General features: G+C 25.6%; 3 protein-coding genes and 1 long non-coding RNA gene across 6 annotated transcripts; 2 read left to right on the top strand and 2 right to left on the bottom strand.

Moving 5' to 3' along the window:
• Positions 1-1,943: 1,943 nt before the first annotated feature.
• Positions 1,944-7,256, bottom strand: LOC132922279 (exosome complex component RRP45-like). 2 transcript variants are annotated; one of them, XM_060985711.1, is made up of 7 exons: positions 6,832-7,256; positions 6,426-6,719; positions 5,619-5,839; positions 5,334-5,555; positions 4,950-5,080; positions 3,529-3,750; positions 1,944-2,067 (listed from the first exon to the last, which is right to left on the bottom strand). In XM_060985711.1, exons 1-7 carry the CDS (start codon positions 6,895-6,897, stop codon positions 2,018-2,020), a joined length of 1,206 nt encoding a protein of 401 aa, XP_060841694.1. In that variant the 5' UTR covers positions 6,898-7,256; the 3' UTR covers positions 1,944-2,017. The 2 variants fall into 2 exon arrangements, with proteins under 2 accessions (XP_060841694.1, XP_060841695.1); XM_060985712.1 differs by having other exon boundaries at positions 4,950-5,077.
• Positions 7,257-14,997: 7,741 nt separating this feature from the next.
• LOC132922896 (uncharacterized) lies at positions 14,998-15,689 on the top strand. The gene is made up of 3 exons (XR_009661072.1): positions 14,998-15,103; positions 15,178-15,298; positions 15,378-15,689. It is a non-coding gene; the product is annotated as an uncharacterized LOC132922896 (long non-coding RNA).
• Positions 15,690-17,769: 2,080 nt separating this feature from the next.
• On the bottom strand, positions 17,770-18,877 carry LOC132921529 (methylglutaconyl-CoA hydratase, mitochondrial). Its single transcript, XM_060984596.1, has one exon. It carries the CDS (start codon positions 18,738-18,740, stop codon positions 17,853-17,855), a length of 888 nt encoding a protein of 295 aa, XP_060840579.1. The 5' UTR covers positions 18,741-18,877; the 3' UTR covers positions 17,770-17,852.
• LOC132921528 (katanin-interacting protein-like) lies at positions 18,218-23,977 on the top strand. Of its 2 annotated transcripts, none has more exons than XM_060984595.1 (14): positions 18,218-18,358; positions 19,371-19,762; positions 19,983-20,200; positions 20,273-20,470; positions 20,552-20,689; positions 20,996-21,139; positions 21,200-21,480; positions 21,743-21,902; positions 21,956-22,133; positions 22,392-22,547; positions 22,613-22,752; positions 22,821-22,922; positions 23,012-23,145; positions 23,688-23,977. In XM_060984595.1, exons 2-14 carry the CDS (start codon positions 19,474-19,476, stop codon positions 23,797-23,799), a joined length of 2,250 nt encoding a protein of 749 aa, XP_060840578.1. In that variant the 5' UTR covers positions 18,218-18,358; positions 19,371-19,473; the 3' UTR covers positions 23,800-23,977. The 2 variants fall into 2 exon arrangements, with proteins under 2 accessions (XP_060840578.1, XP_060840577.1); XM_060984594.1 differs by lacking the exon at positions 18,218-18,358 and adding an exon at positions 19,213-19,256.
• Positions 23,978-24,486: the final 509 nt, after the last annotated feature.

The following is a 24,486-nucleotide window of genomic DNA, read 5'->3' as shown; positions in this document are numbered from 1 at the left end:
CTTAATTTTGTAATATATTTATATAATCAGTTGGTAATATAGGACATTAGTGCTGAAGTTTGATAAAAATTGTATTGCCGATAGAACATTGTAATTAAAACAAAAAAAAAATTGAAACAAAGTGTATTGTATCAATACACCTTGAGTTGGAGTAATGGCAGTTCCAGATCATAGATTGGTTAAGAATCAAGGCTATTTTATCAATCTATTTTTTTTTATAAATATGCACTATTGCACTTAACGAAATAAATAAATATGTATACAAATATGTACAAGTAAATCAATCTGACAATAGTCAATATTCGAGTTGAAAGTCCAAACTATAGGGTATGGTCCAAAAAATGAATTTAGACATTCTTTGTGCTCCACTATTCATACGACAATGACATACTATATAAAACATAATAAAAAAAAATACAACATAAATTGCTGCGTAGATTACAGAAGTTTAATCTTGCAAATGGTGTTATTGTGGTTCATCCTTATCTCTCACCTAATTCCAAGAAGGCAATGAATTTACTATATAATAAATTTGGAAATAATTAAGATTTTTCATCTAATATTAATACAAAATAGACAATATCTAATCTTGACAAAGATTATGTTTTGCCTTTATTAAGGCAATTTACTATTACCATTGATTATTAATAGTAAATACCTACTATATTATACACAGAAATATAGAATAGGTTTATTTATAGATAATAAGTTCTGTATCTATATATCTGTGATATTATAATCAATGTTATTACCTACAATTCAATAGTACCTACTACCTGGCTACACAATAGTGTCAAACACAGAGCGTATCATGTATGACCTAATAGTAAAAAATAAAAATTTCAAGTGTATCATTTTTGGTGAGTTGGTGATATTATTAAATGAAAGTATAGACAGTATGAGTAATTGTAATTTGTAGAAATAGGCAATTACTTTTAATCAGTTACTTATAATATATAATAAATATTAGTTAAACCCATATTAGTACTAAATAGAATACAATTTAGTATAAAATATGTATTTTCTCAGTGAAAAAATGAATGTTTAGCTTAGCTAATATTAAAATATATCACAATAAACATCTAGTCAGTAGTGCTTATGTATTGCTTCAATGAAGATAATAACCAAAAAATCTATCAGTCTTTGGAAATTATTCAATTTTCAAGTATTAATCAATTTCAGCACAATGGCATTAGATTCTATTATTTTAATTTTTAATATAGTTATTATTAGTTCAATTAAAAATACTGTATTAAGAACTGCAATAAATGATAATACATTTTTGGTAAGTCTGAAAATAGTATTGTCATTAAAATGTAATGCTTACAATTTTGTCAAAGAGAATAAATTAATACAAAGTAATAATAAAATCAGTGCCGATCTTAGGCAGGGGCCTCGCGCTTCGGTATGACATTTTGGGCCTCATATTCATGAAATTATACATTATTGTATACTATAATATTTCGGCGAAAATAAACAAAGAAAAGAATACAATTTGCTCCAGTCCTCGATCCACCCTAAGGCCGGCTCTGAATAGAATATAACATAATATTTAAGTATTTAACTGTTACCTCTAAGTTATTAACCCATTAACTCTAAAATTACAAGAAATAAAAACTAAGTTACCATGGTGGAACTTTAAAACTTTAGTATAGTAATGAGCAACATATGCTACTTTTTTTACTGTCATATATTACACCATATACAGGTATTTAACCTCAAGCACCCATTAGAATACTGGATTTTACGGGGACTTTGTATTGACCAGGGACTACACATCCCCCAAATAGTGCACTTATGCCTATGATACCAAGGTACCCATTAAGTTTTTTAAAACCTGGCACCTATGCCATATACTACTTAACATTGATTTTATGACATGAGCATTTAAATACTTAATACAGGTTTATTATTAAGTTAAATAGTTTAAAAAAAACAACATATTTATAAAATACAGTTTAATAATATAGGTACAAATTGAAATTTTTACACATAATTATAAAGTTTATTTACTTGTTTAATCCAAAATGATGGTACCTGAGTCACTATTGTCATCATCAGAAACAACTAAAAATAGTACACAAATAAATTTATTAATTAAAATTATTTAAAAAATAATAAATAATTTAAGAAAAGAGATTCAAATGCCTAAAACATTGATATAGAGTATAGATTGTAATAACTAAAGCGTGGATTTTTATGCACTTAAAACTATCGAAATATGCCATATAATATGCAGTAAAAATCATGAAAATATGCAAACAATATGCAGTCTAAATCATGAAAATATGTAAAAAAATATGCAGTCAAAATTATGGAAATATGTAAGAATTTTTTATTTATTTAAATTTTACAATAAAAATTATAATAATTAATAAAAAAAAAATTAGGGAATTTTCTGAACTTAATTTATTTTTAAAATGAATAATCATATGCATTTCAAGTTTTTCTTTTATGAAGCTGTGTTGTTTATCGGTTTACGTATTTTTAAAGACTGAGAACGAACGTTTGACGTTAACCGAAGTTATTGGGGCATATTTGAAGCAACTTAGTATTGTCGGGTCTTGATAAAGATCTTCGAGCTGAATGTTTTCGAAATTTACTTTTAATTTTTCTACTTGACAAAATATTATTTTATACATTTTTTTTAAATTTTCGCTTCAATATGCAATAAATTTTGAATTTTGCCAAAATATGCAAAAATATGCAATAGCATTTAAATATGCAGAAATATGCAAAATAAACTTCACCATTAGCTTAAAAGTTAATATTATGATGATTCGTGAAGATGACTGACAAAAATCCAAAAATATTAAAAGGAAAAAAATATGCAATTGCATAGAAATCCGCGCTCTAGTAATAACTAATAATAATTAAGGTATTTTTCAGTTATTGTTAATATTTCAATTTGCTATAGTGGAATAATATACATACATTTGACAACTTTTACAAATAGCAATCAAGATATCAAATAAATTTATAGTTTTTATATCATAACTAAGTTTATTATCTGTCTAACAAAAGAATATCAAGAACAATTCCGTTATTGAAGAACATGGTGTCGTATGGTAATTCACAGAAAAGTTGATTTTTGTTAGGCTGCTGTAAATGGCATGTTAAAAGTTTTGACTTGGACCAGAAACCAGGATTAATTATTTTTTTGGGAGCTCTAGTACAATGCATTCAAACTTCAAAGTACATAATATGTTTTAAAATGAGTACTTCAAGGTTAAGACTTTTACTATGCAATTTTAATGCATTGTATAAGCTTTAAGCATAAATTAGAAACTTTGAAAAAAATATTGTTTTCATAATATTTAATATTTGCTTTATTAGATTTTAGTTATTTATCATCAATATAAGATGCCAAATGCCAATCATTATATTTAAAAGTGTGGTAACATCTTTATTTATCTACAGCTATTTCAGATATGGTGTCGATAACCAAAAAGTACTAACTTACAAATAATTTAATGAAAATATGAGCTTCATAAAATAATTATATTTTACAAAACCCAAAATACTTACCATACTTGCCTATAACAGGTCTAATATCATCTAATTTATAATGACTAACAACTTCAACACTATCATCACTTGATGATGATTCACTACTTTCAGGATCAATGACAATTAAATCGTCATTTCGTTCATTTTGTTTTATATCATTTGTTTGATGCAATTTGTGAGAAGTTGTGAATGCAGTTCCATCAGTTATCTTAATCACTTCTTGATCAACAACCATTTTTTCTACAACACAAAAATATTTTGAAATGCTTATCAGTTATTTTGACTACAAAAATTAATAAGTTGGGTAAATAGAACAAATCTTTATTGTTTTGTAATGTTACAACAATAGAAAAAAAAATCTTCCGATGCTTATAAGTTATAAGTGTATACTTTCTTTTTTCAACTTGCAAATATTTAAATTTATTGATTAATATTCAAATAATTCAGTGTATTCCAGTTGTTAAAAAAAGTCAGTCATAACTATATTCAAATTGTATGATAAATACAATTTTCATTACAAGTCTACAAGTATTCCTATTTTAATAACATAAAAAGTATTTAGTCCATATTTATTCAATTAATAATCAAGTAAAACAAATTAAAATGTTTACTATGATATTATAACTTGATTTATTTATAAGGATAAATTCGAGGCAGTACCTGGGGGGGGTTAAACACCGCCCCCAACTCGAAATTAATTTCCAGTTGAGGCCTTGGATAGATTAGATAAAATTGGGATAATAAAGAAATGATACAAATAATTTAAAAAATAAATTTTAGAGTCATATACTTACAGTAAAGATCATACATATATATATATATATATATATATATATACGGAGTGATTCTTTTATCATGAACCACTCGTTATTTCAAAAAGTATTCATGTTTTTGAAAATTTTTTATCCTTATATTTTTTTAAGTATTTTACTTTTTTGAATGACAACATACAATTTTAATTTCATATTCCAAAGCAGAATAATGTTTTGAATATTTTGATACATAAAAATCGAATTTAGGGCAAGTAGTTTATGAGTTATACGTATTTAAAATTTAGACAAGCGGAGTAGTGAACAAACATTTTGCGGGGTACCCTGTACCACCCGACTCCGCGCAACAAAACTTAAAATACCTATAACTCATAAATTACTTGCCCTAAACTAGATTTTTATGTATCAAAATACTTAGAAAATGTTCTGCTTTGAGATATGAAATTAAAACTATGTTGTCATTCAAAAAAGTAAAAAACTTAAAAAAAATAAGGATTAAAAATATAATATTTTTAAAAAAATGTTGATTTTTTTAACAACTTGAAACAATGTAAAAAAATATTTTCAAAAACATGAATACTTTTTGAAATAATGAGTGGTTCATGATAAAAGAATCATCCTGTATAAATGATATCCTACAATAATAAATAAATAAAATGCTATAGGTACCGTCAATCTCTTCTATTTTATTTTCTCGATTGGATGGGCCGACAAATTTTAATTTATCAGACAAACATAATTTTAGACCATTATCTTCAGAAACAGCTGGTTCTAGACCTTTAACTGATTTACTAGAACTACTAGAACAAAAATAATATATTAAACATATTTAAAGATTAGTTACTAGTAAATTGACAAATCTTTTAATAAAACCAAAAAACTGTTGTATTAATATATATTTATAAATTAGATTTAAATTCAATTTTCTTTGAAATAGATTTGAATAGTTTTAAGAATATTATTGTTAAGAGGAGTATACCTACAGATAATACCCTACAATAGTCAATAATTTATGATTTAAAGTTTAACTAATTTAATTATTATTAATCTTACCGATTTTTAATATCAATTTGTATAGCTGATTTTATTTTATCTACAAGTTTAATAGCCATGGAAGCTGCCTGATTGGAACAGTTCATAAGAAGATCCTGACTTAAAGAAGCACATCCTTCAATGTCAACACCACACATTTCTCTGTGGTTGTTAAAACAAATAGACAATTTGTTATCACAGACTTTGTCTTCCAGAAACGATGGATCCAAAATAATGAAATCACTAAAATCAAATCTGAATATTAATTATAAAAAAAACTATGAATAGCACAACAACAAAACGTACTATTTTTCAAAAATTGCAAAGTTTACAATTACTGGATGATGATGAAGTGATAATGGTATAGGATCTCTCTCTGAACTAGAATAGACAATTACTTTTTCTCCAGTTGACATAACATCTGGATGCCGAAAATGCATCAATGCTGCTAAAGTTGCAATTGAACAACATCCCAAAGTATTACCATCCATATTCAAAACACTCAAATCTACTTTAATTTTCCACACCTAGAAATATTTAAAACACGATTTAAGTACATACTAACATACATTAATATAGTGTAAATAATCTCCAGTTTAAAAACTTTTAAACATCTTAATTAATACTTTAACTTTATGAATTAAATTATTTTATTTAAATTAAACTGTGTAGGATTAGGTTTAATTGGCAATTTAAAAATAGATAAAGTTATTATAAATTTATAAATTATTAAAATTATAAATATTATCAGTAAGCATCAATAATTTAGTATGAATATAAATATAAAATCAACTAATAATTAATAATTTAAATAATTAAATAAAGTATACCATTATAATGGTAATATATATATATTAAAAAATATTAATTATTTATATTAATTTTAACAGAATTATGTACATTATCTTAACACAAAAACGTATCAATAATATATTTTTTATGATGATTTATTTATGTATTTTTTGTAGTTGAAATATCTTTGAATCAAATATCCAAAAAAATCTTATTATTTGGTCGCTGCTATATTTTAAGCATATTAATCTTATTAATGTTTATAATAGGGATCTATTTTAACACAATATAATTACAAAAAATAAAATAAATTAATCATACTTTTTCCTCGGCAATTATACATAATGCTTCAAGATCTATACATTTTGAATCTTTATAAAATCTTTCTAAAACTTGATTTATTTTTGTTAGATCGTTAAGCTTGTTGTCTCCTGCTAACTCAGCAGATATTTGTAGTACACCTTCATTTGGACGACTATTGTTAGGTTGATATATTTCACAGCTAACTTGAGTAAAGACACGTGTACAACCAAGTGTTACTAGACAATTACCCCAGTCTAGTCCAAATTCAATTTTTAGTGGTCTATATTCATCTTTTTTACGACCATCAAGACGCTGAAACAAACAATTAAAAAAAAATATTTATTTAAATTTAAAGACACACTTGACCATTGACCAAATAATAAACATGTGAAACAAAATTTCAAATAAGTAATGATGAACTTACAATTTTTTGAGATGCTGCTTCCAATATGAACATTTTTTCACAATCTGATAAAGGATTTAAATTCATTGTAATGATTGTTTCTACTGTTAAATGTTAGTAAATTGTCTTTTTAACACTTCGTATAAATCCACCAACTCGTTTTGTCAATAATTTTTTGACAAAAACTCAAATTTTTACTGTTTATTAAAATGTTAAATCTTATCTCTAATTGACTATTTTAATGGTATACTGGTTCTGATATCCCTAATAATACACTTTTTTAATACATATCTTTTTAAATGGTTTAGTTGAAGAACAAAATGTATATGTCTAGTGTTGTGTTCAGTTAGCAGGTCCTTTTGCTTCTCCAGACTCCAATAAATTCTATGTTTGTTGTCTGAGTTGCCTCCTCATAACTGAAAACATGCGGTATTTAGTGCGAGCTGTTATCATAGAATGATAGTGTACGCTAGTCAAATCTGGTGAACGGTCACATAGATCCCTCGACAGCTAGATCCCGGTGACTAACTGACGCAAGAGGATACAATTAACGCGAGATTAAAATGACGCATAAGGATCTAATTGACGGGGGATTAAAATAATCATAAGGATTTTACAAATTAATTAATTTTGTAATTAGTATTATTAATTTTTAATTATCAATTTACGTTATTACATCGTAGTAACACTAGTATAACAGTTGTTATCTAGCATAAACCATATGATTTTTGTTTAATAGACAATTAAAAAATATTTTCTATTATTATAACCTAATGTTTTAATAATACACGCATAAATTATTTCATAAATAAAACTTTCATAATGTTCGGTTTTGTTTATACATCTAATAAAAAATTAAAATTTAGTAACTGAAGTTACTGAACATTTCACTTCTCAGTTAAAATAGCCATAACTCATGTCTGGTCACCATCTTATGTTTTTTTTATATTAATCAGAAACTTATATAACTATTAGTACAACTATATAACTAGCTATAGCTACTATTATATTATTATTATTGCTTAAAAGTTTTAACTTTATTCATATTCTCACTCCCAGTCTCAGAGGTTATTCGTAAGTCCAGTGGCGCCGATCTATATTTCATGTTATGGGAAAAAAATGCTGGTGTTAGACCCACCTACTAAAAAAATGTTTAGTTAGTTACGATCGAATGGTACTATATTTATTTCTAACTATATACATACAAGATACTGCATAACAAACTATTTTTGATTATCACCCACCCACCCAAAAATATTTCTGGGGAATTTTCCCCAGTTCATACCCGTGTTCGGCGCTACTGTTAGTACATATACCAAATTTGAATATTGACAAAACTGTATATTTTAACGAAAAATAACGATTATATAGGTATAATTATCTATTTTGTTTTCACTTATTACAAAAATATTATTTAAAAACACCAATTTGTGTATTATTATTTAACACTAACAGAGAAGTGTTCAAAATAATATGTAGATTATTTTTAAGCTGTTTATGCCATAAATTTATTAACACCTGCAGTGGCGGCTCGTTAGGGGTCTTTGAGATGACGGACTCACCATAAAAAAAGGTAGTAAAGCAATAAAAAAGTTTGAAGAAAATTGTAGTATCTATAATTTAATATTTTTGTCTATTTGGAAAATAATTATGATGGTTTTCGATATTAATATTGATTATTGATAATATTATAATATTTTTACATTAATAATGAGAAGACTGGTGTCATTCAATAATAATACGGGCGAAAAATATCGATAACAACAACTAATTACTAATTTATGCGATGCCAATGGCAGAAACTTTGAATGAGTCTAGTCTCAATGTCCTGAACAACATCTATACAATCTACCCCGCCCTCCGCCTTGTCGTGCATATAAAATTTGTATAAGTACACAATTGAGTCTTTCGAACGGCAGACTCCCGAATAAATTTAAATGTCTGGCTAATAATAATATTACAACATAATAATACAGTATATAATCTATGGATATGGATCTATCATATTAATCTATCATCTATGGTAATCATCAATCTTCGTTATTCGTCGGAGACGATTGACGATTGTAATAATTTTAACGGAGAAAAAAATGGACGTACAAATCGTTAAACCGTACTTTAATATATATAATATTTTACACGCATATGCCGTTCTGTTCAGCTTATTTTTATGAAATATCTCAATATCTTCAATTCGAAACGTGGTAAAGACGGACGAGGAAAGGTGTTCCTGGGTCGGCGATGTGGAGTTCAAAAACAAAATCGATGTTTACGTGAGTTTGATTTTCTATAATTTTGGAGCTTTAATTTACTTTTTTAGACATAAAATTAATACATACTTATTGCACCGGACAATCTGCTACATGCCGGTTACGTATACGTATGCATATTTTATTCCGGAACGCGCGATGCATAAAATACGTGAAACCAAAAATACATAATCGTCATAACTCATATTAGTATATTACCAGACCCATTGTATATAATAATTTATATTTATATTAATTGTATAAATAGCATTTTTCATTTTTAACTGGCCGAGTACTTGACTAGTATAAGTTTTTTTTATCCCTAACAAAAATAAAAAGTTTTCTGAAAAGACGCATTAATATTTTTTTATAATTGTCTGAATTTTGAATTTTGATGACATTATTAGATATTCATTTCATATTTCTGTGAAAACTATTTCTGCTCAACCGATTTTTGTTTTTTTTTGTAGTAATTTAAAAACGAATAACTGTAGTTATTTGAAAATTTCAACAAATGTTAATGTTTGCATTTCTTATACATATATAATTTTCAAAATATTTTGACTATACACTTATAGGATAAAATAACAATAGCATAATACCATAAATAGATGCATTTATTATATATATATATATTAATATCGCAAATTATCTGAACATATTAACATTAGAACCTATATAAATAGTATGAGTAGGTATGTACCTATTATTCCTAAACAGGATGGTACCGAAACGGTAATGATATAGTCACATGTGTATATAACGAGTCGAATGTGAATAACTACTTGTATTTAGAAATTAATTTTATTGATTTTGTAGGTCCTTCTTTATTATACGTAGATCATAATCTATTAACTATTTAGTATGTAATATTAATTGAATGATTCAACTTTTAAATATTTTTAAAATTATCAATCATTTAGTACAGCCCACCCGTAAACTGCTGTATAGCTACTATAGTAGGTGACTACAATACTATACATGTAAACTAGGTTAAGTATGTCACTATAACGCATTTGTATAATTTGAATTCAATTTTCAATGTATATTGCATTAATACATTGTGTACAATGTAAAATTATGCTGGTCGAAGATGGTCTTATTTGTTGGTGAGAAATTTTACAAAACAACTATTGAAATAATAAAATTATAATTTAAAAAAAAAATTCAGGATATACAATTATTATGGTTTTACGTATGAAATTAATTAGATACCAAAAGTTTCGTATGCAAGACAGCTGAAATATAAAAATGAATCCTATAATATCACAAAGAGTTCAATAAAAAAAAACATATGATCTATCATATTATTATAATATTTGTCATCCATGGCAAACATCAATCGTCGTCATTTGTAGGAGACGATTAACCATTCTAATATTTTATTAAACAGTCGTCAAACAACAGCCTTCAGTACATGACAAGTGCTCTCATTTTCATAAAAAATTTCAATAATTTCATTCTGAAGCGCAAAGAAGACGAATGAAGAAACAAGAGCTAGCTGTTTCTTCGGTGGCTGATGACACGTTTAAACTTTAATATGCCACAGCTTGATTTCGTCGAAAAGCGTCGAAGGATACTTACGTAGGTTAATTTTCTTATAATTTTAGGGTAGTAATAAATTTAGTTTTTATACTTTAAATAAATATTTATTGACTTGTACAAGCTGCCACCCCGATTACTTAGACCTATATTTTATTTCCGATAGTCGGCAACCGGCGGGTTATTGTATATTTGTATACGACCCGTTTTAAATTCTTAAACGATGAAATCTTTTTTTTAATATTTTATTATTTTAAAGTTCTAGATAATATTTTTTTCATAGTAAATAATTTAAGAATATAAAATTTTTATTTTTATTTTTGTCTGGTCCGCAAACTGTTTTTAATTTGTGAATATGGCATGAGACTTTTAAAAGGTTAAAGTTAAAAAAAAGCCAAGAATAAAATAAATTCTTCAATTATTCCTTGGATCCTGGACGTAGCACAATGAATGTATATTGATTTTAAAATTTTCTTTCTGTTATGAATTCTTGTAGCAAATATGTTATATTTAGTACTTTGTGTGGTTAATAGTAAAATAACATAAACAATTTTAGATCTTGTCATAATATCGGTAAAACTGGAATCATTACGCTATATACTTGTATAATTTCGAAAAATTAATTCATTTAATAAGTTTTAATTCAAAAATTCTAATCATAGAATGTTGAAAATTTTACCAACTGTCTACATTATTATTTCCTATACATTTTATAATTATAAAAAAATTTTAACAATTTTAAATAATTAATTTTTTTTAAGCCGATATAAATAATTGATATCAAATATGATTTAAAATTTAATACAATGTTCCTCATCAGTCACTAAATTACTGCAATAAAAAATGTATAGTCACGATATTATATTTTTATAAACGTTTAAAATCAAAATGTTGACAAATTTTGTCTAAATCTATACAATTTTAAAATTATTTTTTCATCAGATATTTATATAATATTGTCTTTTTATATACAAATTTAATATACTAATTCTCACTAGTTTTTTTAACCTAAAACAAAAATAATATGTTTACTGGAAAGTCACATTATTTTTTATGACTATTTGAAGTTCAGTATTATACCTATAACTTATTAAATGTTTATTATACACTCACCCTAAAAATAAATATTTTTTCCCAAATAATTTTTATATTTTGTTATAGTTCAAAAACGAATAATCTTAGATTCTTAAAACTTTTTTTTTTTTTTTTTTTTATTATAATAAATTATATATAGCTCAAAAGAGCAAATTTACAATAATATAATAATACAATGAATCTATCTACCACCTGAAAGCAAGCTTGTGATGATGGTAGAGAGTTACAAAATCTAGTGATTAATACAATAATTAATAAAAATATAAATAAATAAACAAATACATGAATTATAATATACATAAACGATAAACACTAGTCTAAATGAGTTTCTAACCAGTTGAAAATTAATTTTTTGAGATTCGACTTTTTAAGATTCCTGGAGTTATTGTATATATTTATTTTAATATTAATTGGCAGTGAGTTGAAATATGTGGGACTAAGATAATTAATAAATTTTTGCCCAAAAGATTTTTTTAGTATAAGGTATCTTAGCATTTTAGCACTTTAATTAATTTAATTAAATTCTTATGAGATTATTTCTTACAAATAGTATTTTTTCAAAATATTTTGAAATTATGTATATTTATGATATTTTGTTATTATTTAAAACATTATTTGTAGGGACATAAAAGTTTTTTTTACTTGTTATACTATACGGACACAATGACATTTTTGACATACGTATAGATTAATCTTAAGATATTATTTATTCAAATTATTTTACGAAAGGGTTGTACTTATTAACTCAAAAGTATATAACAAAAATATAATACGGTATAAATTATATTTATTATTTATACAATATTATAATAATAATTATGATAAATGCAATGTTTTCGGAAAAAATGTAGCTTGTCAAACTTTACACAAAAAAAATAAAATAAAATACTTAGCAATATCAATCAACATATAATATTATAAGTCATAATACATCAAAATTATTATACTTATTAATGAAGGTTGACTGACTGTTTCTTTCAAATTCAAATTTCACAAACTAATTACAGTAATAAACTTAATCACTAATGTATAAACCAACACTGTAATATAATTACTTCTTTATCTTTAATTTAATGTAATTTTTGATTATTTTGTAAAATGGTACTGCAAATTGAATTCCTCAAAGCATTGACTAGGTACTATTTGTTACATGAAACCATAATAAAGGAAATGTATGAATTTGTTTCTATTATGATAGGTGTCTTCAGATATATATATATAAGTTTACATGTAAGAATATGTAAGATTAAGTTAAAGCACTGCGTGATTAAAACCAAAAGAATGCAGAAATAATAACTCAGAAACATAACGATATTAATCATAATTCTTTTTGTTTAGTTTACTATTTTTATAGATTAAATTAAATAATTTGTAATCATTTTCATTAGAATAAAATATTAATACTTTGCAATATCTATAATAAGATTTGGTCTATAGTTTAAATGTTTCAATTTTACGTTCATATGTCAAACAGCTAAAATAGAAAAAAAGATCGTATAATATCACAAAGAGTTCTATAAAAAAAAAACCATAGATTTATCATATTATAATATTCGTCATCTGTGGTATACGGCAATCGATGACATTCGTCGAAGACGATTAACAATTCTATAATATAGTCTTAATGAACAGTACTGAAGTACATGACAAGTACTCTCATTTTAATTTCGTGCTGTTTATTTTCATAAAAATGAATTTTTATTCTCATTTAGAATAACGATTGAAGATCGATATGAAGAAAATTTGCAGTTTCTTCGGCGGCGGTGCACTACTACGTATAGTCTGAAGATTGACACAACTCGGTTTCACGGGAACAGTCGACGCTTAAGTAAGTTTTTTTTTATTTTCTTTTTTGGGATTAAAATTATTTTTTAAACTTAAATTAAAATATACAAATTTATATGAACAATCCGCGCTAGTCGGACGATGTAGTTGATGTAGACGCATATTTTATTCTCCAGGGTCCAATGAAAAAATAGTACACATTGCCTACTTATTTTACTCATTAGTTATAGTAGAAAAAAATTGTGAGAAATAACAACCATGTATTATTTGTATTATTCGCGATTATATTATATTAGAATAGTAGTAGAATAGTACACCTTAGATCCTGGACGTGGACGTAGCGAAAAATGTATAATGATCTTACAATTATGTAGTTTATTTTTTGTTTGTCATGAATTCTTGTAGCAAATATGGATCTATTTGGTACTTTGGGTGGTAAATAGTAAAATAAAACAAAAAATTTCAGATCTTGCCATAATATCGGAAAAACAAAAAAAGTGAAATAATTACGCTATAACCCGGAGGACGATTGGCAGTATCATTAAGAAGCTCATCTGAATAACACAAATAAGTGTCGCAAGGCTGTGTTTGTTTAATAATATAATTTTTTGAACAGTAGTACAGTATATTATGGATATTTACTTAAATTATATTTAATTTTTATGGTTTTTTTTTCAGATAATATACTGTACTACGGTTTTAGGTGTTCATTTTATTTTAATAATACGTTGATAAATTACCAATTTTTCAATTTTTTTTTCTTATCACAAAGCTAGTTCGTCTTTGTGTATGTTTAAATTTATATTTTTTTATAGTTATTGTGCTGTTTAACTTTCTTATAAAAGAGAGTGAGGAATTAAAAAGGTGGCCACCGAACAGAAAGTTAAACTGCAATATACTATAATCTTTTTAGTTCTTGTTTACATTTTTAACTGATAAATTATGAATATAAAATTTCAAATTAATTTAAATTCAAAAATAAAAGAACACCAACATAGATTTCTTAAACATTAAAATTTTACTATAAGTTTAAATTACATTTAATCAGCACATTAGTTGAAGTTTTATAGGAACCGAACATTTGGCTGGATCATGGACTACTCACAGACGGATAATTGGTCATTGAGCTGAAGGAAAATGTGTCGGCACTCGGCTTCGTTTCACCCGGAGGAAGATTAGCAGCATCAATAAGAAGCTCATCTTAATATCAACTGTCCAAAGGATTGGTTTGTAATATAATATAATTTTTAGAATCGTAGTAGGTTTAGTATACTTTATATAAATATATAATATTTATTAGTGAAGAAGAAGAAGTTGTCACAAAGCTGATGGGAAATGTGTCGGCACTCTGCTTCGTTTCACCCGGAGGAAGATTAGCAGCATCAATAAGAAGCTCATCTTAATATCAACTGCCCAAAGGATTGGTTTGTAATATAATATAATTTTTAGAATCGTAGTAGGTTTAGTATACTTTATATAAATATATAATATTTATTAGTGAAGAAGAAGAAGTTGTCACAAAGCTGATGGGAAATGTGTCGGCACTCTGCTTCGTTTCACCCGGAGGAAGATTAGCAGCATCAATAAGAAGCTCATCTTAATATCAACTGCCCAAAGGATTGGTTTGTAATATAATATAATTTTTAGAATCGTAGTAGGTTTAGTATACTTTTTATAAATATATAATATTTATTAGTGAAGAAGAAGAAGTTGTCACAAAGCTGATGGGAAATGTGTCGGCACTCGGCTTCGTTTCAACCCGGAGGAAGATTTGCAGCATCAAAAAGAAATTCAACTGATAATCAACTGTCGAAAGGGTTTGTTTGTAATATATTAAAATTTTTAGAACCGTAGTAGGTATAGGTATACTTTATATAAATATATAATATTTATCAGTGAAGAAGTTGTCACAAAGCTGATGGGAAATGTGTCGGCACTCGGCTTCGTTTCAACCCGGAGGAAGATTGGCAGCATCAATAAGAAGCTCATCTTAATTTAGTTGTCCCCCCTTTACGCATTAGCGCTCATCTCTCATCCACTCATCCAACACATTCACTATCGCCGGCCGGCAACACACATATATTATACACATTACCCGTTTTATATTATATAATTTTATTAATATCTACATAGTTTAAGTTATTGTATGTTTTTTTTTTATTATTTGAATGCATTCATATGATCAGTTGTGTATTTAGGAATTTTAGGATAAGGGCAACACATATTTTGCCGCATTCTCCCCTTTAAAAAAAAAATTAAAAAACTTCTACGCCGCGCAATAGTGGTCAAACTGTTAATACCATAGAATACCATGTTATATAAATACTATAGTATTTTATACCTCTATGGCACACATGTGTTGTGAAAATTATTAATGATTGACGTTACTGCGCCAGTACGAAATAAAAATTTACCGCCCCTCTAATCTTTAAAATTTTGCCGTTCTGGACAACTGAACCCAAAACCCCTACCTAAATACGCCCCTGCATATGATGCGTTCTCGCTTAGGATGTGGATTAGGCCTACTGGGGACACCACAATAAAAAAACGCGCCTCGTGTAATACCTCAAAAAGTTATTAAACAATACGGACAATGTTATTGTACTTCGTTTAATAATAAAGGTGGTGTGGAAAATTACCTAACACTGTTATTCTTATCTTATAGTTACCTTGCATACATTATTTTTTATTAAATACCAATTAAATAATTATTTATATTAAGAAACGAGAAATATTATAAACTTATAAATAAGTCCAATATAAATTTATCATTAAAGGAATAAGTGGTCATACAATGCTTGTAAATAAGTAAAGTCACCCTGTTAGGTCAATGGTTAGGTTTTGATGTATTTACCTATTATAATATATAGGTATTTGAGCAAGTTCTTTTAAAAATTATATATAAGTTCTACATTAACATAATCTATAATTCATGTATCGTGTATATTAGAATATAATGAAACGTTACTACTTATTTAAAACATCGAATCTAATATCATAATTAATGGAATTAGAGATTTTACGAACGCCATGTAACTTCTTATAGTTCATACTATTTCATAATATTTTTAAAATTTAAATTGTTATTTAAGTATTTTTTTTTAGACAAGTTTTTTAAATTTCCGCCTATTTCTGGGTACCTAAATGACGTGGGAGATTATAGTTAATATGAAATCTAAATTGTCTTTGATGTTCTAAATATCCAATGGGATCCAATTGACGTACGTGGATCTACTTGTCGCGGGATCTAGGTGATACGTAACCGACAAATCTTTATATGTCTACATCACGATTAAAGATAATACATAATATACTAAATAACCAACTGATAATTTAATGTATATTTTTTGATTATTTTAATAAAATGCATAGATAGATATTTAGAATAAACTATACTCTATAGTCTAAATTATTATATCTGTGATGAAATGAGTAAAAAGTGAAAATGGAAATTTTTAAATTGTATAATTATTTCTTCTTATTTTGAAATGTTCAATCGATCAATTCTAAATAATAAATATTCTACCACATTGATAGACAATAGTAATATAATATATTATTTTATTTTCCTAATTAAAAAGTTAAATGAAACTTTACATGTTATATTTAATGTAATTTGGAACAAAATTGTTTAAATACTGATTGTTGTTTAAAGTCCAAAATTGGATTCGTTTCTTTTTACAGAATATAAAGTATTATTAATTTGAATTACCTTTAAATAGTAAGTAATGAATTTATCATCTAAATTTAACAGGTAATTTCAATTAATTTCCAAAGATACTTATTTGTATGTAAATGATTTGAGCCCATAAAAATTAAAAAGTTTATGGTTTTTAGATATACCAAGAAATGATTAATCATCACTTATCTCAAATATACTGGTAGATTTCATTTTTTATTTTATTTAAAATAGCTTTTGTATTTTAATAACCTTTTTTTTTCAATTTATAAGTGGCAATATGTATTCATCAATATTTTTCCTACACTAAATTAATTTCCCTTTTTATGTCTTTACTCAATTATTATTTGAGTTAATTCAATTCTTGTAATTTAAAAACTACATAAAAATATATTTATAAACTATCTTTGGAATGTAAATTCTGATTTTTCCATTTTTTTTTGTTACATTACGTAAATTAACAAAATGTGATAAACTATTTAAGTGACTCCTGCAGTACAACTTAATTATTCAATTAGATTACTACAACACTTCTGATTTAATTTAATTGATTTACTTATATTATTAAAATATTTTTGTGTATACGAGTAATAACTAAAAATAATGAAATGATAAAATTGAATCATATAAATATATTACATAAATTCCAGTTTTGAACATTAAACAATTATGAATGTAATATTGAATTAAGCTTATGACCCTGTGTAATTTGGTTTTCGTTTTTCTACAAATGCCAATAGTCCTTCCATTCTATCTTTAGTTGGAATTATCTGACTATAACAAAATTCTTCAATGGCACAGCCATTATTTATGTCTACTTGTTGTCCATGACTGATTGCTTTTTTAGCCATTCTTACTGCTAATGGTCCATTAGGTAAAATCTCTCTAGCAATTTGTAAAGCACAATTATAAGCACTTGTACCCTTTTCATTTTGTTCACTTACTCTGTTTACAGCTCCATATTGTAAAGCCTGCTGTGCATTAAAAAGTCTAGCAGTATAAATCAATTCTTTGGCAAGTGAACCGCCAATTGCACGTGCTAAACGTTGAGTGCCACCAGCACCTGGTATTATCCCAAGTCTAGTTTCTACTAATCCAAAAATGGAATTTGAACCACATACAATAAAATCACAACTTAAAGCCAATTCAAAACCTCCACCTAATGCAGCACCATCAACAGCTGCAATAACAGGAACAGGTAAATTTTCTATGACATTAGCTAAATTACGTATATCTGATACACGCTTTCCAACATCAGAAGATGGTAATTTTAAACGTTCTTTTAAATCTGCTCCAGCACAAAATATTCCATTTACAAGACTTCGAAAAATGACTGCTTTTGTTTCATTGTCATTATACAATTGTCTAAAAGTATTTAGTAACTGATCGACCATATGCTTATTAATTGCATTTTTTGATCCTGGTCTATTAAGACCTATGATTACAATACCTTTATCATCATTTGTTAGTCTTTTGACATTGACTAATTCTTGAGTATGTTCTTGAGTTGGTTTTGTAGATAAACTTTTAAATATAAAACTTTTTTTGTTCAATTTTGACAACCTATTTATAGTAAACATTTTAAAATATTTTAATGGCTGTATTATATTATTTAAAACTTATAAATATCACATAAAACTATTTTGTAATTTGATTGATTTAATCACTAATTAGCTATTTTACACTTGCTTTTATTACTTATTAGTTTATTACTCAATCATTCATTAGTTCATAACATAAATATATAATGTTCATTTCTGTGATAAGATAAAATATATTTATCTAATAAGTTTATCTACTATAGTTCATAATGTCATAAGTTTTGGTTGCTATAACAACAATTTTCAAAACAACTAAAAATTATTATATTTGATGCATAAATAACAGATAAGAGCTAGTTATGAATATTTAATTTAAATTACTATACCTATTGTAATACAATTATATTAAATAATCATTCAACTTCTTATTAAACACATTTAAAAATAAGTATAATATAAATAAATAAAATCTAAGACATTATATTTCCTTGTATATGAAAATCTTTACTTCATGTCGAAAGAAGTGTTTCCATTATGGTTGGAAGATTTATCGGAGTGAGTTGAAAATTGATGTCATCATTTAAAAAAAATATAACAATGATTTACTCAGATTTTTAATTATTGAGTACTGTCAGATACATTTTTTTAATGAATAGTTATGATTTTCAGGAGAATTGGTAGTTCTCGAAATGTATCAACACGGTCCCGAAGAAATCGAAAAATATCAAATGCAAAAAGTGCACGTCTTAGACCAATTGAACCTGCAGTCCTCATGGATATATCTCCAACAATATCGAATAGATCAAATGATTTATTTGATTTGCTTGATGAAGGCATAGATGCACAAACACAACGTAGGGAAAATTCTGCCCGTTATGGTCGGCGAGCTATATCTAATATTAAAAATATATCTAATCAAACTTTACATTATGTTCCTGATGAAATAATAAAATCTAAAAAACCAACAAACCAAATTAATGAAGATTTTCTCGAACAGTCTTGGACATCTTTAAACTTTTTTAATCGCAAACAAAAAGGAAGACTTACTAGCAAACGACAAGGTAAATTGTATTAAATTTATATTTATACTTATACTTATTTGTATTGTAATAACAAATTTGACAATGTACCTTATAAATTATAATATTATTAATTATTAGTACCATTTAAATTAGTTAAAAATTATTTTATTTAATATATTTTTAAATAATCTATATAATGTTTTTTAATGATTCAATAAACTATAATAGTATAATTATATAACCTATTACATACTTATAGATCATAAAACACCAATGAGTTTTGGTATGGAATCTGAATTTGACACACACATTTCAAAAAATGAATCCCAATCACATACACCATTTGTAATACCTGAACTACCATCTGGCTCTACATTAAAATTGGATATAACCAGTACTTGGGGTGATCAACATTATGTTGGCCTCAATGGTTTAGAAATTTTCAACAATAAAGGTCAATTAGTAAATATTTTAAAAGTATGTATATCCAATATTCATAATATAGTAAAATGTAAAAAGATGTTCATCAACTTTTAAATTTTTTTTCAGATTTGGGCTGATCCATCAGATATAAATGTTTTACCAGAATATACATCAGATCCCCGAGTTGTACACAATTTGATAGATGGGATTAATCGAACAAGGGATGATATGCATTTATGGTTAACTCCATTCACACCAGGTGCTCATCATTTTATTTATTTAGAGTTTGATGGAGTACATACAGTAGCTATGATCAGAATATGGGTAAGTTAATCATAAATTAATATAATATAACAAATTACTTATATTTAAATAAAATATTTATAATTTTAATTATTCAAATAGAACTACAATAAATCAAGAATCCATTCTTATAGAGGTGCCAAAGATTTAAAAATGTACCTTAACTCTGAGTTAATATTTCAAGGGGAAATTGCAAGAGCATCTGGTGGAATTGTAGGATGTACAGATGCTTTTGGTGATGTAAGTTATTTAAAATGAATCTTATAAGTTATGGCTAATTAATAAAAAAAACTTAAAAAACTTCATTCAACAATGTTTGACATACCAGTATTGAAGTCTTTTTAATCCAAAGTAAAACTTGACTAATTTTATTTATTATCTTATACTTAATTTAATGTGACTTTGTAATATATTATATTTGACTAGTATATTGTATACTATTATACTAAACATTTTGTTCTGTAATCATATTAAATAATATATTTTTAAATATGCAGATAATTCTTCATTTTAATTTTCATTAATTGTTATTTATACTGATTTTAGACAATATTATACACATTAGATGATGATATATTGGAAAAAATTGCACAAAATGATACTTCATATTCAATATTATTAGAAGCCAACAATACAGTTGATTCTATTTCAGTTGAACCACAACAACGTCCTCTTACAGCTGATACTGGAGTACAAAAAACACAAAAACCTATTAAATTTTAACAATTTAACATATTAAATTTGTTTTAGATTATCAGACCTTTAACATGTGCACAACCAATTGTTACAAATATATCTTCTGATTCTTCTGAATCTAACTCGAAACCTCAGTATCAAATAACTGGATCAGTATTATGTCAACAATCATTGACTATTACTATCATTTCAACTTGGAATTCATTAGATAATTCAGATTCAATAAATACCTTTAATATTGTTGGATTACTAGGATTAGAAGTATTAGGGGAGACTGGTGACTTAGTTAAAATAGACAGTATAAAATGTAATATTGATACATCTAATGTAGACAAGTAAGATATTTCTTATTTTAGTACATATTTTACCAACAATGGAATTAATTCTGATATTATGCTTAATATCTAGAAATTATTCACATTTTTGTTTAAAATTTATTTATTATACATGAAATATGTAGATGTCAAAATGTCAAATGTGATTCTTATTAAAATTCTCATTATTAAGCATAATTCATAATGTCATATCTAATATTAATAAATCAATACATATAAAATATGATATATTGAGTGCAATTAAAATTTTTAACATGTTTAGATTATTAGAATGCCATATTACCGATAAAGATTGTGATATGTGGACTTGTGAGTTACCAGATGAGCCTTTAACTTTGACATTCAACTTTTTAGCTCCAGTTCATTTGTCAGCATTGGTTATATGGAATTATAATGGATTAACAGAAAGTTTAGACTGTGGAGTATGTTTTATTTATTATTTTATTTTACGTATAAAATCATATTTTTTTAACAGGTTAAATTTATAAAACTTAATATTGATGATCGAGAATTGGTTGAAAGAGGTATAGTTCAAGTAAGACGTGGCCCTGGACACTGCAGATATAAGTTTGGTCAAAAAATTCCTTTACTTCCAAAGCATTGTCCCGCTCGATCTAAAGAATTAAATATTGCAAATCCTAAACATCATATAAGTATGTATATTTTTACTTTACATCTAATCATAATTTGTAATAATAATATACAACCTTACCTACTTAGCTTATATTTACATAATACCAACAGTTTTAATAATAATTTAGTTACTGTTTTGTATTTTAAATATAAATTAAAATTAGTTATCTGTAATATTAATGTTTTTACTGTTGGTATTATTATTATTATGTTATTACTTTCTGCATAAAATATAATTTGAAATTTGTAGAAAAATAATTATTATTCTGTTTTATTAGGAATAAATAATCCTGATTATGAGCATGTAACAATTCCAGTTGGATTTGTTTATCAAATTGCTTTACTATCAACTTGGGGTGATCAATATTATATAGGCTTAAATGGTATCCAGTTATTTGATAAATTGGGACAAATTATACATTTGGACTCTAAAAGTAATACAATTTGAGCTAAATAAAATATTAAAAAAAATATTTATAAAATATTTTGTATAATTAAGATATTAGTTGTTGGCCAAGCAGTGTAAATATACTAAAAAGTAACAAAAATGATATCCGTACACCTGAAAATCTTATTGATGGGATCAATGATACTATGGACGGCTCCCATATGTGGTTGGCTCCAATTTTACCTTCAGAGGTTTAATTTTGTTATTCATTATACATACATATTTTTTAAAAGTATATCTAATTATTCTCTATGTATAGGTCACCAAAATTTATATAGTTTTTGATGAACCTACTTATGTCTCCATGTTCAAAATTTGGAATTATGCAAAAACTCCTTTAAGAGGAGTAAAAGAATTTGCTGTGAGACAATAATATATTTTATAATAATTGTTATATAATACATTTTATTATTTTTAAATAACTTATATTTGTTTTTTATGTTTATAAAGATTTTAGTAGATGATCTGCTTGTATATAATGGGATTTTAGAATGTTTTAAAACTACATCAAACTTAAATCAATATTCTACAGTAATATTTGATATCTCCAAGGAGCAGAATGAAGCTATGTTTGATTTGTCAACGTAAGTAAATGCTTACATATAAATATATGTAAGCTGTATGTATTTATATTTTTTACATTTCTTATATGTATTTTATAAAATTCACAATGTTCACATAATTTACTATTAAGTATACAATATGTTTGTTAAGGTACCTAAATAGTAAAAACATATCAGTCTAAAAAAAAGCCATAAAATTTGAAATTGTACATTTAATGAAAAGTAAATAATTTCAAGCATTAATATTATCATTGGACCAATCAATATCATAAAAAAATACATTTACTATTTTTATGTACGAAGTAATATAGATGTAATGTATAAAATAAAGCCATTGTACAGGAAATAAAGAACAAATTAAAAATCAATTAATATAACTGTAAAAACATTAAAATATATATATATAAAATAATAATGAAAAATATTTATATTAAATTATGAAGAAAAAAAATTGATTGAATGAATTTGGTTTGTCTTACAAAAAAATTTACTTCATTACCTAAAATTAACCTAAATAAAATTATTGTGTTTAAAAATCTAAAATGTTGTTTTATATGTTTTAGTGCAAATGAATTAAATAGTTTGAATATTGAAGGCATGTTATTAGACAATGTCGTGGACCAGTCACAGAGACCGTTTACATCAATGTTGCCATCTTCAAGATTAATAAATTAAGGTTTCTTGAATATTCTAGATTTTCCACAATGTTTATGTAGTTATGTTAATGTTCAACTGATATTGGATATATATTGTATAGTTGTGTAATTACCTTTAAATATTTTTATAATTTTATTATATGTAAATGTTAGACAAATTATTTATTAAAAAATCCAAATTGGTTTATAGCTTATAATGTATTATATTCTTTTTTCTTTTCATAATCCAAATTCTGATGACTGCTACACTTATGAAACACTAAGAACAGGGGTGTTCCCATAGGGTATACTACATATACGCCGTATACTCTCAAGATTTTTTTTCAATATTATGGGTAACTGCGTATACCCATAAATCCATAATACATGCGTATTTGATGATATAGTATACTCTCAAAAAAATTCATGGGAACACCACTGACTAAGAATAGATATATACAGCTGTGGTATAATAATTGCAATAAGAGTTTTGTGACTCACCATTATATGTAGTTCTTGGATAATATTTTGACTTAATAGTTCAAGGTGTTTCTATGATAATAGTTTCATATTGTTCATTTCATTGTAAACTCTTTAGCATTGAAAGTTCAAGTACTTCCAAATGTTTTATTTTCAATAGATGTTTTCCAAATTGTCACTCAATAATATGTGGTAAACTATAAAGTTACAGTTTTAATTCTAGAGATCATATAAAAATTTAAAAAAT

The sequence above is a fragment of the Rhopalosiphum padi genome, chromosome 2, assembly GCF_020882245.1.
Source record: "Rhopalosiphum padi isolate XX-2018 chromosome 2, ASM2088224v1, whole genome shotgun sequence".
In the NCBI taxonomy this organism is placed as follows: domain Eukaryota; kingdom Metazoa; phylum Arthropoda; class Insecta; order Hemiptera; family Aphididae; genus Rhopalosiphum; species Rhopalosiphum padi.
The sequence above is the reverse complement of the archived record's forward strand: the minus strand, read 5'-3'. Positions and strand labels throughout refer to the sequence as shown.

Coding starts and splice junctions, on each gene's coding strand:
- LOC132922279 (XM_060985711.1), bottom strand. CDS start 6,897: ATGAATTTAAATCCTTTATCAGATTGTGAAAAAATGTTCATATTGGAA. Junction 6,720..6,831: donor AAGCAGCATCTCAAAAAATT/GTAAGTTCATCA, acceptor TGTTTGTTTCAG/CGTCTTGATGGTCGTAAAAA. Junction 2,068..3,528: donor ACCTGTTATAGGCAAGTATG/GTAAGTATTTTG, acceptor TACTATTTTTAG/TTGTTTCTGATGATGACAAT.
- LOC132921529 (XM_060984596.1), bottom strand. CDS start 18,740: ATGTTTACTATAAATAGGTTGTCAAAATTGAACAAAAAAAGTTTTATA.
- LOC132921528 (XM_060984594.1), top strand. CDS start 19,213: ATGTCGAAAGAAGTGTTTCCATTATGGTTGGAAGATTTATCGGA. Junction 19,763..19,982: donor ACTTACTAGCAAACGACAAG/GTAAATTGTATT, acceptor ACATACTTATAG/ATCATAAAACACCAATGAGT. Junction 22,923..23,011: donor GAGGAGTAAAAGAATTTGCT/GTGAGACAATAA, acceptor ATGTTTATAAAG/ATTTTAGTAGATGATCTGCT.